Source organism: Pteropus alecto, unplaced genomic scaffold (genome assembly GCF_000325575.1).
Source record: "Pteropus alecto unplaced genomic scaffold, ASM32557v1 scaffold69, whole genome shotgun sequence".
Lineage (NCBI taxonomy): Eukaryota > Metazoa > Chordata > Mammalia > Chiroptera > Pteropodidae > Pteropus > Pteropus alecto.
In genome coordinates, this window is record NW_006494610.1 from 3,243,055 (window position 1) to 3,259,454 (window position 16,400).

General features: G+C 35.0%; 1 protein-coding gene across 3 annotated transcripts in view; it reads left to right on the forward strand.

The window, feature by feature from the left end:
• Window positions 1-16,400, forward strand: part of LOC102880063 (phosphatidylcholine translocator ABCB4) — a 71,865-nt gene that overhangs the window by 21,587 nt on the left and 33,878 nt on the right. For all 3 annotated transcript variants that reach the window (XM_006925722.3, XM_006925723.3, XM_006925724.3), the window contains exons 10-15: window positions 696-806; window positions 1,026-1,151; window positions 3,789-3,992; window positions 4,360-4,530; window positions 11,700-11,861; window positions 14,986-15,162. In XM_006925722.3, the coding sequence (XP_006925784.1) occupies window positions 696-806; window positions 1,026-1,151; window positions 3,789-3,992; window positions 4,360-4,530; window positions 11,700-11,861; window positions 14,986-15,162 (951 nt within the window). The remainder of the gene's footprint in view (window positions 1-695; window positions 807-1,025; window positions 1,152-3,788; window positions 3,993-4,359; window positions 4,531-11,699; window positions 11,862-14,985; window positions 15,163-16,400) is intronic.

A 16,400-nucleotide genomic window follows, 5' to 3' on the forward strand; every position in this document is an offset into this window, starting at 1 on the left:
ATGGGACCAAAATTGACAGTATGTTTTGCTGTGGGTTGCCTCCCTCAAAAAAAAAGTGATCATTGCATGTTCGATATGATTTTGAATCAACTATATTAAATAAGTTGTATTGACTGCAGTGAAATAAATAGTTTTGACATATAAACTAAGTTTGATCATTTAATCCAAACAGTTCCTCCTGTTTCATTGATCTAAGTCATGGGAAAATTGCTCAGCTTCCCAATATGCTGAAAGTTTACATTATTCCTAAAAAACTTGGCTCTAACGAATTGTTCATTCAGCCTTCTCAACCCAATCCATTACACTTATTATTTAGGAATAAGCTAATTTTCACTGAATGCTGAAATACCAGGCTATATCAATCATGGCATGTTTTTGTTATTACAGTTGTATAAACATGAGTTTCTGACCAGTTAGAAAATTTATAAGGCTGTGCCAAAACCTTAAAGCAAAATATTGTATAAAATGAAATGAGTATATCCCTTATGGTTTTTTGAGGAGATACCTGTTTTCTGAGAATGAATATTTCCTTAAACACACACATACACACACAGAATGTTTACTTTGGGTTCTGTCTCATATGAGGGAGATTGTGCCATTCCAAGTCTTATTTTTGGAATTTGCCGAATCGTATTCCTTAAAATTGCAATTATTTGTTCTATGATGGAATAGTTATTGAATTTTGTTTTATTTAGAATCCTAAAATTGACAGTTTTTCAGAGAGAGGACATAAACCAGACAACATCAAAGGGAATTTGGAGTTCAGTGATGTCCATTTTTCTTACCCAGCTCGACCTAATGTCAAGGTACTGTCAGCAGTATTTATAGGGATTCCTAACTCAGACTGATTGTTTATCATCTTAAAGAATCCGAAGTCTCTGATCTTTTGATATTTATGTGCTTTTTCCTTTCTGGGTTATATTCCCTTATTTGATACTTTTTTTCAAATTTAAAATTGAATTAAATTATTCCCCTTTTAGGGTTCTGTTGTAAAGTCTGTTATTTTTCTCTCTTTGCTCTCACAGATCTTGAAGGGCCTCAACCTGCAGATTCAGAGTGGGCAGACAGTAGCCCTGGTTGGGAACAGCGGCTGTGGGAAAAGTACAACAGTTCAGCTGATACAGAGGCTCTATGACCCTGCTGAGGGTATGGTAAGTGGGAAGAACCAAGTTCTCCAAAGCGGAAGTACCAATTAGCCCTTTGAAATTGTTTTTTAGTAACAAATTTGCATCTGAATGCAATTTTGGTAAAAGGGCTGTGGAATTGCAATGCCTTTGGATAATGCATTCAAACTCTTGGGCTAATTTAACAAAAGCATACAAGATGATAAAAGCCAAAGAAACTAGACCACATTTTTTTTGTGTTCCAACTAAGCTTTTCATAATCACTAAATGACTGGAAAACAGTCATCCAAACCACTGAGAGGATTATTTGCAATGAGATATTTTGTTTGGTCAAAAATAGTCCCTGTGGAAATTGTTGACAATCTGGTCATCAGGGTCACGAGAAACCTTAGGACAGTAATTAAATTCATCAAAGATTAGTTCAGTTTTCTTAAATGTTAGAATAGCTGAAGGGGAAAGTGGGATAGTTTCTTAAGGAACTTCTGGGGACATGGGGAAGGTAATAGCCTAGGAGGGTATATATTTTTGCCGCTTAAAAATTTTGTTATAAATTCAGACTTACAGAGAGGTTGCAAGCAGGGAACTCACATATACCCTTCATCTAGATTTACTAATTATTTATATTTTGACCCACATGCTTTATCGTCTTATCTCTGTCTCCTCATGTGTATGTACAGGGAACACACACACACATACATACACGAATTTTTTTTCTGAACCTTTGAGAGTAAGTTAAAGACATGATTTTTTGAATCCTAATACTTAAAAATATGTTTTCTAAGAATGATATTCTTTTATATAGCTACAAAACAATTATCGAAGTCAGTAATTTAACATTGATACAATACTAGCCCACAGTATATATTCAAATTTTCTCACCTGTACCAATTTTGAGACATTGAGTTTACCTGACATTAAAATGTATTGTTATGAAATCAGAAGATCACAAGTTACAAAGAAAAACAAAACAAAACAAAAAAACATAAAAAGGCATTGAGCTATAACAGAGATTACAGGAATAAATACAAAGTCTTTTGGGTACATGAATTATTTATTTATTTAATAAAATTAATAACCATTCTTGGAAAAATCTAATATTACTAAGGAGGAACATAGGCCCATTCTCATTTACTAAAGTAAACTCTAAGTTGGTTAAAGTGTGAACATTTTTTTCTATAAAACTTAGCAAAATACTAACCATTGAAGATACGCATTTAAAAATATCTTATTTTTAAAATTATTACTGGAGCAATACATATTTTTTAAAAAATATACATGTCAGTAGGAAAAAAAACCTTTAGAAATTCTTTAACTTGGAGATATTCAGGGTTCACATCATGATTTAACAATTTTCTACTACTAAAACAATAGAAGAAATGCCAGTGGTATGGTTGATTAATTCAATTTTTCCTTAAAGTTCTATCCAATAAAAAATGGTAAAACTACAATAAAAGAAAGCAGTAAATTGGAACAAATGATTTATGATATATATGGGAAAACTATTATATTTAATATTTGAGAAATTACAGCTTACCCTTGAACAACACAGGTTTGAACTATGTATATAGACTTTTTCAATAAATACTGTAAATGTGTTTTCTCTTCCTTATGATTTTCCTAATATTTTCTTTTCTGTAGCTTACTTTATTGTACAAATACAATATATAATACACGTAGCATACAAAATATGTGTTAATAGACCGTTTATCTTATTGGCAAAACTTCTGGTTAACAGTAGGCTATTAGTAGTTAAGGTTTGCAGGAGTCAAAAGTTAATGGTGGATTTTTGACTGCGTTGGGGTTTGGTACCCCTAATCCCCAAGTTGTTCAAGGGTCAATTGTAATAAGAATCTGAAATAGCATATGAATATGCAAATCTTTCTAGAATAAATGTAGATTTGTAAAAAGTTTCAAGAAATGTTCGGCCTCACATATGAACATATACAAATTAAAACAAAGCTACCGCCTCATACCTACTAATTAAAAAAAAAATTTAAATGATAAAACCCAGAGCTGGTAAATTATAGTGAAGCAGATGTATTTATATATTCCTACTGATAATGTAAATTATTAAAATCTTTTTAGAAGGTTGCTTTTTCAACCTTTATTCAGCAAATAATAAATGCCCAACATACACCAGTCATTGTATAGGTAAGCAATTGTTATTAGAAAAGGAAAAAGAAATGGTACTCTCCAACGTGGTAATTCTCTCCTTCTACAATGATTGTCCTTCAGTGTTGCTTAAAGGAAGCCAAATGTCCAGCAGGTGGGAAATGCTAAAGTAAATTATGATGTAGTACATATAGTAAAACATCATAATGCCATCGAAGCGATAAGTAGACTAGGTAGGTAAATGGACACTTTTATTCAACCTTAATAATGGTAAGCAAAAATAATAGTATGCTAAAAATATATAACTCAATAGCGTTTATGGAGAATGATCCATCCATGAAAAAACCGTATATGTATGGCGATAAATATCAAAAGAGAGCATATACTTTTTTGTTTTTATTCTTGTACATTGCCATTTATTTCTAATTCTCATTTCTAACCACTGAAATAAGTTAAATATTAGCTAAGACTTTTTCAAAACAAATGAAAGGGTCTTGATGCTTTAGACATCAAATGGTTTAAAATATTTAATGAAAACAACTTTTTTTTCAGATTAACATTGATGGGCAGGATATTAGGACCTTTAATGTAAGGTATCTGAGAGAAATAATTGGAGTGGTGAGTCAGGAGCCGGTGCTATTTTCTACCACAATTGCTGAAAATATTCGTTATGGCCGTGGAAATGTAACCATGGATGAGATAAAGAAAGCTGTCAAAGAAGCCAATGCCTATGAGTTTATCATGAAATTACCACAGGTACACACTTTGTGAATGTAGTTACCCTCAAAATTAGAATTTTGCCTCATGCGATCAAGTTCTTTCTGCAAAGGTTAAGCTAATAATGTTGGAGATGCAAGATTGCGCAACTTTGCTACGTAAGTCCCTTGAATTAATTATTCAGTCGGAGATTTAAAGAGTATAGCCTGGTACATAAATCATATAAAATTTTATGCAGAGTATGTGTTAGTAGTTTATTAGAATTCAGTATTCATTTATTTTATTATAATTTCTGACTCATTGTGGCAGTAAAAATGAAGCTCCATGTTGTCTTACTGGATTTCTAGACTCCATATTCTTTTCTATTTAAAATATTTCAAGAGCTCCTCCATGTTTTCTGCTGTAGAAATTTGACACCCTGGTTGGAGAAAGAGGGGCTCAGCTGAGTGGCGGACAGAAACAGAGAATCGCCATTGCTAGGGCTCTGGTTCGCAACCCCAAGATCCTCCTGCTAGACGAGGCCACTTCAGCCTTGGACACTGAAAGTGAAGCTGAAGTACAGGCAGCTCTGGATAAGGTCAGTAGATGCTAAACACCTGAAGGACCAGCGGATTGAAACTTTTTGAAAATTCTTGCCAGTGTTTTGCGAGTCTACATTGAAAAGCATAAACATAAGAGCAAATAAAACTCTCTCATTAGACTTTATTGATTTCTCCTTTCTGGTCATATTGCAGAGAGGTGGATGACCCATTAACTGGCTTGCTTTGACTAAGGTGAAGAGAGCTCAAATCCAGGCCTGTGCAATGAGCCACCTATCTTTGATTTTTTCTTGCACATAGGCTATTGCTTTGATCCAAAATAGTTGTGTAAAAATATTTTTTATAAAACCTAGTTACTTAAATACTGGTCCAACTGAAAAACAGTTAAAATACTTGCCTTATTTTGTAGGCAGTAACATCATTTTTATCTATTCACAAAGGTGAATGGATGCCTTTCTGGAAATAAAGTTTAAACTTGTGTGTTTGTCTAAACATATACATAAGCAACACCTTTTAAGGATGCTGACCTCATGTACCTGGGTCAAGTGTTTCTAAATCTCTCACTATCTCTTCAAGCTGAAGCTTCACAAGAAGTCCTTTAATCTTGGGACACTTCTGCAGTTAGTGATGATGTCATCTGTAATAACACAGTATAAAAACTAGAGTCAAATGACACCATATAAATGGATTTCAAATACATAAATATAAAATATATTTGATTTGAGAAAGTTTAGTAATAAAACGTGCAAATTCCTTAACAGGTTCTATCCAAACTACCTGTTGCAATTTTAGGGACAAGCTGTATAAATCTTATTTTCTCAGGAAAATTTATACCTGAATCTTAAATAATTACAACTGCTTGTGTGCTGTAAACTATAGTTAATGAATGCTTCCTGGTTTATCAGATTGCTATTTTGGCTTATCTTAAATCATTTTATGATGATTAATGAGATAATAATTATTTCTCAAAAATTCTTGTACTGAATTATATTGCTTTTGTGTATTTAAAGTCTCAATATTAAGTAACCACATGTATAAAATATGGGAGACAGGTATTTGGTTGGTTAATTAGAAGTGACTTAAAGCAATAAATCATAAAAATTTTATAAATTAAACAATTAGTTTTAACTTAAAACTTATAAATGGGTATTCATGTGTCAACATAGACTTTTTAGTATAAAGTCAGTAGGATAAGAGAGCTAGTTATGGGGGCAAAAAGTCCCATTCAATCCTAGGGCCCAGGGCCCAATACTTTCTAGGATACAAATATTCGATATATTAGCCCTTACTGTGCTAAAAGAACAGGATTATTAGAGATATTGTTTTTCATGATATGGATCCTGCATGTGGCCTTGGAAGTTTTAATTCTTATTTGCACAAGTTACACCACTCAGTTTTAGCAATTTGTGTTCTGTAGAATTATGGCCCAGCAATCAGTTGATAATCTTCCACACATACACCCAACACATAATGGCTTTTAAAATAGCTGATAAATCTCTCATAATTTTTTAGAATCTCCAAGAAAAGCCATTAGAAGCTTGAGGTCATGGTTAAAAGCATAGGCTTTGGTGCTAGACCAGCTGAGGTTGGAGTCCTGGCTCTGTCTCTTTCTAGCGGTGTGACCTTGGGCATATTAACTAGCCCCTTACTGCAGAAGTAATTGGGGAGAGAGGGAAATATAACGTTATAGGATATTGAAAAGATTAAATGAGATATTGCATGTAAAGTTATTAGTACATGCCTTGCACATGGGAAACACTTGATATTGTTAGCTATTATTATTATTATGTTGATTACCATTACTATGATTATTATTGACTTAATTGACTGCCGAATCAGTTACCTGTTGCTGCATAACAAACTTTCCCAAATTCAGATGTAAAACAATAATTCTGTAGCTTGGCTGGGTGGATCTGCTACTATTTTCACCTGAGCATATGGCTACATTTACCTGGAGGGTTGATTTAGCTAGAATGGTCCAAGATGGTCTCATTCACATATTGGTTGTTGGCTGGGCATCTCATGTGGCTTCTCATGATCATACTTATGTAATAAGCTAACTCGGTTTCTTTATGTGGAAGTCTCAGGCCAGTGTACCCAGAAGCAGGAGCTATAAGATATCTAGAGGCTTAGACTCCAGAATTTATACCATGTCACTTTAACCACATTCTGTTGGTCACAGCAAGTCACGAGGCTAGCCCAGATAGAAGGAGAGAGGAAATAGATTCCACCTCTTGATGAGTGAGCTGTAAAGTATCTGTGACCATATTTAATCTTCCACAGCACACCCTCTGCCACAATTGTTTACATTTCTCCCACATGCAAAATAAATTCACCTCTTCCCATGACCCTCAAAAGCTTCATATATTTTGACCTCAGGCTCACAATTATGACATCAAAATCAAAGTCCCATTTTTGAAGATCTGTATGTGGTCCAGATATGGATGAGATTCTTCACGTTAAGCTCATTTTGATCCAGAGACTATGAACTAAAGAGACAAGTTATCTTCCACACATACACCCAACACATAATGGTGATTCAGGGACAGGATAATAGTAATAGACACTCTTGTTCAAAAAAGAGAAGAATGGGAAGCACACAGCAGTTACTGGTTCATAGCAATTCTGAAATGCAGTCAGATACATGTTGCCAATTACCCACTGCTCCGGGAAAAGGTAATGTTCCCTGATCGAGGCCCAATTTTGCCCCCTAATAGTGGGTTCTCTAAGTCTATTGTTCTCCTTGGTTTTGGGCTCTATCCTCTAGGCTCCTGGATCCGCCTTCTGAGAGGTCTTTCATTTTACAAAAGAAATGGCTTGCGTCTGCAGCTAACTAGCTTTCTCAGCATGCTTTGTGCCCATAGGAATTTGGGACCCAGAGGCCACTTTACATTTTGAATTTTTCAATCTCTCTTTTTAAAAATTTTTTTCTTTTTCTTCTCAATCTCTTTTAGTCAAAGCTGATGGGCTCTCTTAAAGACTTTGTTTGCTTGGAATCTGACTGGTTTATTCAAGTCTCCAAAGCTACACCCATTATTTTTTTTTAAGACAAACCTCTACTTTGGGCTGCATGTGAAACTGCCATGAGAAAACCCTTACTTAAGAATCTTAGAAGCCTTTTTATGTAGCTGAGTGCGTGTACTAGAATCTGCTTAAATCTTACAGAGATTTTAACCAAAAAAATCTTACACTCATATCCTGATTAGATCTTTGGCCTCGTTTCACTGGATGACTAAGACTTCATTTTCCAACCCAGCAAGTACTGATCTTCTGTGTTGCCTCTAAATTTACCTTGAAAAACAAATAGCTTCTTCTTTAGATCTTCTCATACCATACCTTATCATATATAGCCATTGGAATCCAATTGGCATTTCCAACATTCTATTTAGAGCTATCTGGAATCTCCTTAACTAAATGCACAAGTTCATTAGATAAAATATCTTTCTACCAAGTTACTGCAGGAAAAAATTTTTCCAGTTATTCCAAGGTTACGTAATTTTTCCAGTTATTCCAAGGTCACCCTCTTTCTAGCCTCCGAATAGCAATTTCCTTACTTTTCTTCCAGTTTCCACTAACAATATCAACACCTCCCTTCAGCCACTGACTCAGATCTCAATCCTAAAGCCAATGTTACATGTTTTAGGTTTTTGTTACAGAGGCATCCCAATCTAATTACCAATTTCCATATCAGTTTCTTTAAGCCAGAACTAAGTGCGTTGGCTGCTGTGGTTCCTCTGTTGGTTTCACCTGGTCCCCCTCAGAGAGCTACTTTCAGCTCAGGGTTAGCTGGGCTGGAACATTTAAGATGGCCTCACTCAAGTGCCTGGCAGTTGATGATGGCTGTGGCCTGAAGGAGCTGGGTTCTCCTCCATGAGGCTTCTCATCCTCCAACAGACTAGACAAGCTTCCTTTCACTGTTTTAAGGTAGCATTCAAAGATAGCAAACATGTAAACTGTAAGGCCTCATGAAGCCTAGGCTCCAGAAACTACACAAGCATCAATTCCTTTACACTCTTCTATGGTCAAAACAAGTCAAAAGCCTTGCCCAGATTTGAGGAGGTGGAAAAATAGACTCCCTCTGTGGATAAAGTAGCTGCAAAGTGTTTGTGGCCATGTTTAATCTCCCATAGTTACTGTGAATAGTTTGTAATCTACTCAGTTGATGCCATACTTTGCAGGCTAGTTAAACTGATACATTTTGCAGATAATAAACTATCTTTGAAAGGGAAATCCTTTATTAGTGTACTGTCTACAAGGATTGTAGTCAGTCAATTGGCCAGTCATTCTAAGTTAAAAACCAACTTTCTTTTAAAAATGGAAAGTTGAGTTTTATAATTTATTATCTTTCCTAAAAAAAAGGACATACCTATTATCTATTGTTATCTCTCCATGATTACCTATCATGGAAGAATAATATTTTCCTTTTCTGGATCCTTTATACATTTATCAGTATTTTTTGTGTGGCCTCAATTTATTGTAGTTAGCTATTTATTTATATGCCTTCTCTCGGAGCTACAGTGGCGCAATCGGTTAGCATGTGGTTCTCATATATGCTTTCTCTCTCCTGGGAAGAATAAATGCCCCCTAAGAAGCAAAATTAATAAATGGTTTATATTTGTATCTCTATAACACTCAGTATAGTGCCTTTTACATAGTGGAGACTAAATAAATATTACCATGGTCCACCTCATTGAGATAATACATGTTTACATTTAAAAAAATTTAATGACCATACCAGCTTTTGATTCAATAGATAGCAACTACTTATCAAAATAAATAATAGGTTTTTCAATATAAGATCTGAAAGATATTTTGATTTTTTAAAAGAAAGTCAATAATCACAAAATTTCATACCTATATGCATTCTCCTACTCACAGTGTTACCATACAGGAGGAGTAAGAAAAGAACTAAAAGATAGCCTTCATGGTGATTTTGTGAAATGATTCCAAAAGGTTTCATTTTATGTTTTTCCACCCAGAAGTTCCAGAAAGGCTAATGAGTTAATACTCCCTTTATTTGGGCCTGCCTTTCATCCCTCCATATCCAAAACTAGTACAAGATTCAAATTTCTTAATAATTGATATCCTTGAATCTAGGCTATTTGTCAATGTCTTGTCATTGTTGGGGTGTCTAAGAGATATGAAAATGAATCTCTTTATGTCAAATCTCTACTCTGGCCAAAATTTCTTGATCATGGGTGATAGTTGTTAACTTTTAAATTCACAAATATATACTTTGTTTCACCTGCACACTTCTAATTCCAATTCCTCTGGGTTTTCTTTGTTTGTATTGATATAACGTAAACCTATTATTATAATGATAACATAGTTAGCAATTTACTCATCAGTGTTAGTATCATGAATATATTTATATTGATCAAATTATTTCCCATATGCTTTATCATGCATGGACCAAGCCATGCAATTTTCACATCAGTAAATATTTGTTAATACGTCTTTGGATCCTCTATACTAAAAATTAAAGAACAGTCTTAAATGTTGTCCAGTAGAGCTGTGACCTTGTCTCTCTTTTTGTGGTTTAACTCTTTTATATTTATTTAAGTGCAGTTGATTCATCTAGTTATTTTAGAGTAGGGACTGTAGTAATGAGACCACATTATTTTTTGCAGGCGGCTACACAATTGGCACAATACCATTTATTTATAATCCATCATTTCCCTATTGATAGATAATGTCATATTTATCATATACTAATTCTTAAATGTTTTATATCTATTTCTGTACTCTATTTCATTCTGTTGACTAAACTGCCTACTCATGTGAAAGCTTCCTCTGGATTTTACTATTTTAAATGCTGTCGCGTTTTGTTTTAATATCTGGGAGAGATGTTTCCCCTCACATTAACTTCTTTTTCAGAATTTTCATGGCTGCTCTTTTTTAAAAAATTGAGCTACAATTCATATCCCATAAAATTCAACCCTTTAAAATGTATAGTTCATTGGTTTTTAGTATATTCACAAGATTCTGCAACCATCGCCACTATCTAATTGCAGAATATTGTTATCATTCCAAACCTTGTACCCATTAGCAGTCACTCCTCATTCCACACTCACCCTAGTCCTCGGCAACCACCAATCTACTTTCTGGCTCTATGAGTTTGCCTATTCTGGACATTTCATATAAATCGAATCATACAATATGTAGTCTTTTGCGATTGGCTTTTTTCACTTAGGATGATATTATTAAGGTTATCCATGCTGAAACATGCATTAGAATTCATTTTTATGGTGCAATAATATTCCATTGTAAATTTACACATTTTGTTCATCCTTTGATCAACTGATGAACATTTGAATTGTTCCCACTTTTTGCTGATTTTGAATCTAGCCTCTTGTTTTTAATTTATATGTTTAACTACTTAGGTGAATTAGGTTTTACTCTAATAACTATCCTAACAATGAGGTTTTATTGCCTCAAAGTAGAAATAGTCTTAAGAAGCTATTGGCCTAATAGGGCTAATAACTATCAAGAACAGTAACCATAATTAATGACATAACATGAATAATTTGATGAGCATTTTCCAGTGTTTAAATGCCTGTTCAGGAACCTACCAAGCCAACATGTGAGTTCACTGAACTATGTAGAGGGGTGATTTGTAGATTTTAGCATGCATAGAAAAATCACCTGGGGCACTTATTAAAAATCGGAGTTACTGGCCCCACTCCAGAGATTGTTATTCGGATGGTCTTTGAAGCACATTTCGAACCATTCCAGATCCCAAGGTACATTTTTACCTAAATTGCTTTCATATTATCTATTAGAATTACAGGTATAATCAGGCACTTCAAAAGAAACCTACAGAAGTGCTGTATGTATCAACAACTCCTCTAACATGGTTCTGCTAAAGTCACTAGTATGCCATATAACTCAGAACTAGTATGAAAACACTTGAAAAGGGTCAAATCTTTTCTTGTGTTTCTTGAGTATAGACTGACACTACTTAAGCTTCCAGAGTTATTAATTCTCATATTGAAGGGATTGGCCTCCTGTCTGGTCCAGAGCTCGTCTCGCTTTAACCTTCCATAGTTGAATGATGCTTTTGTGCTCTAATCGCATGGGGAGAGTTGGCTACTGTCTCATCAACCGCAAACACTCCCATCCAAGTGCTTGATTGTGTGTGCATGTTATTCGGCAGTGCGTCGACACTGTAAACCCGCTGCTCCACATTTGTCCTTTTCCCCTTTAGGCTAGAGAAGGCAGGACCACCATTGTGATCGCACACCGATTGTCTACAATCAGAAATGCAGATGTCATCGCCGGGTATGAGGATGGTGTCATTGTGGAACAAGGAAGCCACAGTGAACTGATGAAGAAGGAAGGGCTGTACTTCAAGCTTGTCAACATGCAGGTAGGTATCTGCTTCCCAGGAATGGTTTCTGCTGTTTGATCCTCAATGTAGTATTCTTTACATAATTAAAATATTATGCAGCTAATGTCATACTGAGGAATAAGAAATATTCAGGAAGATGCCTAAAAGTATACATTTGGGACTTTAATTCAGAATCAGTGTAAGAATCCTGAGAGGAAGGTGAGGGGGGAGGAAAATAAAGGAAAATGTCAAAAACATTTTGAACTTATTCCTTAGGACAGAGATTCTTAATTGTCCGGGGAATGTGTTCAAACAAGTCCTTTCCACCGTAGGATTAGGGTGGATTGGGGCAGTGGTAGGGGGAAGAGAGCAATGCCAGGATCTCTAGTGGTTGGGGGACATTCTGTGTGATTTTAAAATGCTTCCCATGATGATCCTAATAAAACCAATAGCAAGATTCATGGCTATCGGAAATGAATACAAGCACACCTCAGAGATATTGTGGGTTCGATTCCAGACCACAATAAAGCAAGTATCCCAGTGAAACAAGTCATAATCTTTTTGCTGGTGGAGGGTCTTTCCTTCAATTTGTAAAAATGTACTATCTGTGAAGCACAATAAAGTGAAATGTGATAAAACAAGATATGCCCATAGTTTGTTTTTCTTAAAAAAAAAAAAAGAACAGTTATTCACTCTAATTCCTAAAAAAGGTGATATTGGTAATAATTGATTTGTCTTACTGAAAAAGACATTTTATTGTGCTTATTTGCTTGAGCAACTTTTCAAAACAAATACACCGAATACATTTTATCTTATAAACATGATTCTTATATTTATAAAAATATATATATTTGCTTTGATATATAACTATAACTAGTATACACATACTTTTTTGTTGTTCTTTTTCCTTAATCTTTTAGATATACATCATTTAAAATGATCATTTTAATGAGTTCTTAGCAGTCCATTAAATTAATGTGTAATAAATTGCTTAATCATTTCTCTAAAGTTGAATACTTAGTTTGTAATCAGTATTTCTCTACTGTAAATATGTGTGATTTTGGAGCACACACAGATAAAAAAAAAAAGTTGACAAAAATTTGCTTCATTTTCTGACAAATAACTCCTCTGAGCCTCAATTTCCACAATTTCTTATAACCTACCGTGTTATAAGATTAAAAAATAAGCACTAAATATACTAAAAAAGCAACAACAAAAAAAACACACATACTTTAAAAGGGTGAATTTTATGGTATGAGAGTTATGTCTTAAAAGACTGTTTCATTTTTAAAAAGCACCTGAACAAAAATAGATGCATGAGAAATGATTATTATTGAAATTTGCAAAGTCTCCAAAGTGAAAATATCAAATGAAATGGTAGAAAGTTTTATAATTCTTGCTTCAACTTTCCAGAGAATGTTCTCCAGCAGGAAGAGATTAATCACAATGTCTTTGCTAATTGCTTTTATATGGCCTGGCTATCACATGGTCTCTATCATTTCACTAGTTAAACTATATATATATCTGTGGTTTTGCCTGTGATGATATGTTGGGTCTTCAAATGAAGTAACCACTTTCGCCCCTAGCTGGCCTATTTCTGTGCCCCTGAAAAAAATGACCTTCCACTCCCCTCGGGACTTAGGCTGGGGGACTGCCAAAGGGTAAAAGGACAGCTCTGATCATATTCCCTAAGCTTTCTTCCCGAGGAAAAATTGTACAATTAGAGACTGAACAAGTAGCCTGATGTGATAGAAAAGGCCTGCCACCAATTAAGCAATGGCTTTGGGCAAATCATTGGGTTTTGTTGTCCTCACTTATTAAATGAGCAGAGACTGCACTGATCACTGATGTTTCTACCAGCTCTGGTATTCTATGATTCTTAGGCCCTTTGAACCTCTCCACTTTGATGCCCACACCTTTCCCACTTCTCGTTTGGGGTTTTCCTTAACTTGTACTTGTTGGTGGAGATGAAGGAAAGGGCTGTAGCGATCTCGATTGTTTACAAATGCTCAAGTTAATGCTGCTTCCTTTTTTTCAAACTACAGAGACCAAACTAGTATTAATACAACCTTGTCTTGTTTTTGTTTCTAAACAGAAATGATCACTGGTAGCAGTGTGGTAGTGGATGGAAGTGAGGTTGCAGGGATCAGTTACAAGACTAAGTCTTTAGTCTAGGTTGGGTTTGGTTGGGATGTGATATAAAACAGTTTCAGTCATAAGAAAGTAAAGAAGTCCACCAAACAGAACATATCCTTGTAGTGTGGTTCAAGGTATACAGGCAACATTCTGTTAGGTATTGAAAGTGCACATGGAAAGCTAGGATCAGATAATATGCAGAGATCAAGATAGGCTGCTGATTGAGTTGGATGACATGATCTGAAGGGGAGGAGCAAGAACAAGACAGTACTACAAGGACTGAGGTCCTGGACAACCCATTAAGATGTGTACTTGAACATGGAAGAGCAAACAGGGAACCAGACTCAAAATTAGACTCTACCAAGGTTGGCTTGATGTTCTCGCCTGGCATTAAACTAGCTAGGGGTCCTTAAATTCCCCCTTTCCTCTCCTTTAAGAAGAGAATTGATTCCAAAGCCGGCATTGAGACTGAGCCTACAGGTCGAAGTGTGGTTCTGAGAAGGACTATGAGGAAGAGAGATGATGATTGCACTCAGCCAATCAAGGAAATCAGTTTAATTGCCTCCTATTGGGAGTGACTAGATTTTTCTTATTTGTAGCTTCAAAAGTGAGCCCTTGATAATATTTCTCCTTATTCTTCCTCCCTTTCCTGGTGGTCATGCCTTGTTCTCTGGATTCTTACATATTGAGGAAATTCCTACATACCTGCTGGATGATGAAAAATTTGCCTTTTAGTTTTAGAAAACACTTTTATACTCGAATTTTTATATTATTCAAATTGAATTTAACTTTTCTATCGTTTTTAACTTTTTTAAACTTCCATGTGTTGATACACTTCTTTACAGTTTTTCAGCTAATTTTGATTAAGATGGTGTTATGGAATCTAAAAGTCTTGACACAAGTAATATTGGAAATAACTTTATGGTTCTAAGCTTGGAAGTTAGACAGATTTGGAAACACACACACACACACACACACACACACACACACACACACACACACACACTTTAACATTTTCTTCTTTCAGACATCAGGAAACCAGATCCAGTCGGAAGAATTTGAAGTTGGACTAAATGATGAAAAGGCTGCCACGGGTATGGCCCCAAATGGCTGGAAATCTCGCCTATATAGGAATTCTACTCATAAAAGCCTTAGGAATTCACGAAGGTATCAGAATGGCCATGATGTGGAAACCAACGAACTTGTAAGTTGTTTTCACATAGATTAAATCTTTTATTGTGTAGTTTTACTGCTGAAATTTTTAGCCTTACAAATATGTTGCAGGCATAGGTGATTCCTATTGTGAGCCATACTCTTCTTGAAAAAGGAAATTTCAAATTTTAAATGTATTTGACAATGAATTGAAATCAATTCCAATTAAAATGGATTTCCAATAAAAAAAATCCAAAAACTTAGTCTTTGTGTTAGATGTTTAAAATTAAAATTAGATATTCCATTCATCTTTGAGATCTAGAGATAAACACAGACATACCTCTGAGATATTGTAGATTTGATTCCATACCACTGCAATAAAGTGAGTTGTAATCCTTTTAGGGTAGAGGTCCTGCCTTCAATTTGTGAACAATACAACATCTATGAAGCACAATAAAGCAAAGTGCAATGAAATGAGGTATGACTGTAAGGCTAGTCTAAAGTAAGATGCCCTCGTATTGGCATACTCTATCAGGTAGAATTACATTTGATTGCCTATGCTAGGAAACCCAGAATAACACCAATTTAAGAAATTAAAAGTTTTTATTTCTCTTTCACATGAAAAAATCTTAGGGGTGAGAAACCCAGGACTAGAATGGTAGCTCTGCAGTTACCTAGGATGTGGGCTCCTTTCATCTTTGTCCTCACTATCTTGGCATGTGGCTTCCATCTTCAATGATATAAAATGGCTCCTGAAGCTCCAGTCATCACATTCATATTCCAAGGTCTCCGTTATGTGACCTAAATCTTCTATGCCTGATCAGACATTGAGTTCAACACGTGCTGAGAATCTGATATGTGCCGGGCATTGGACTAGTTTCTAAGGATATGAAGATGTAGTCTTCACCTTTTTTTTTTTTTTGCCTGACACCATTAAAAATATAAATATATGCAAAGCCCCCCCCCCCAAAAGCTCACACATTAGAAAAGGAGACATGTAAACAAACAAAAGAAACAAAGAGAGTTTCTTAAAGCCCCACACCATACATTTATATACATGTGACTGGCAATAACTCAATTACATGGCCATACCTAGCTACAGGGGAGGGTAGAAAATCAAACCTTTTGCTGTATGTATTGCCCCTCTGAATTAGATTGGATTTCTCTTACTAAAAAAAAGGGAGAGGAGAATGGCCAGAAATAACAAAATTGTGCATTCTTTAACATTTCTCACCTGAAGACTTGAGATAGTAATTCAAATTAATAGAAACTTTTATAATAGAGAGGAAT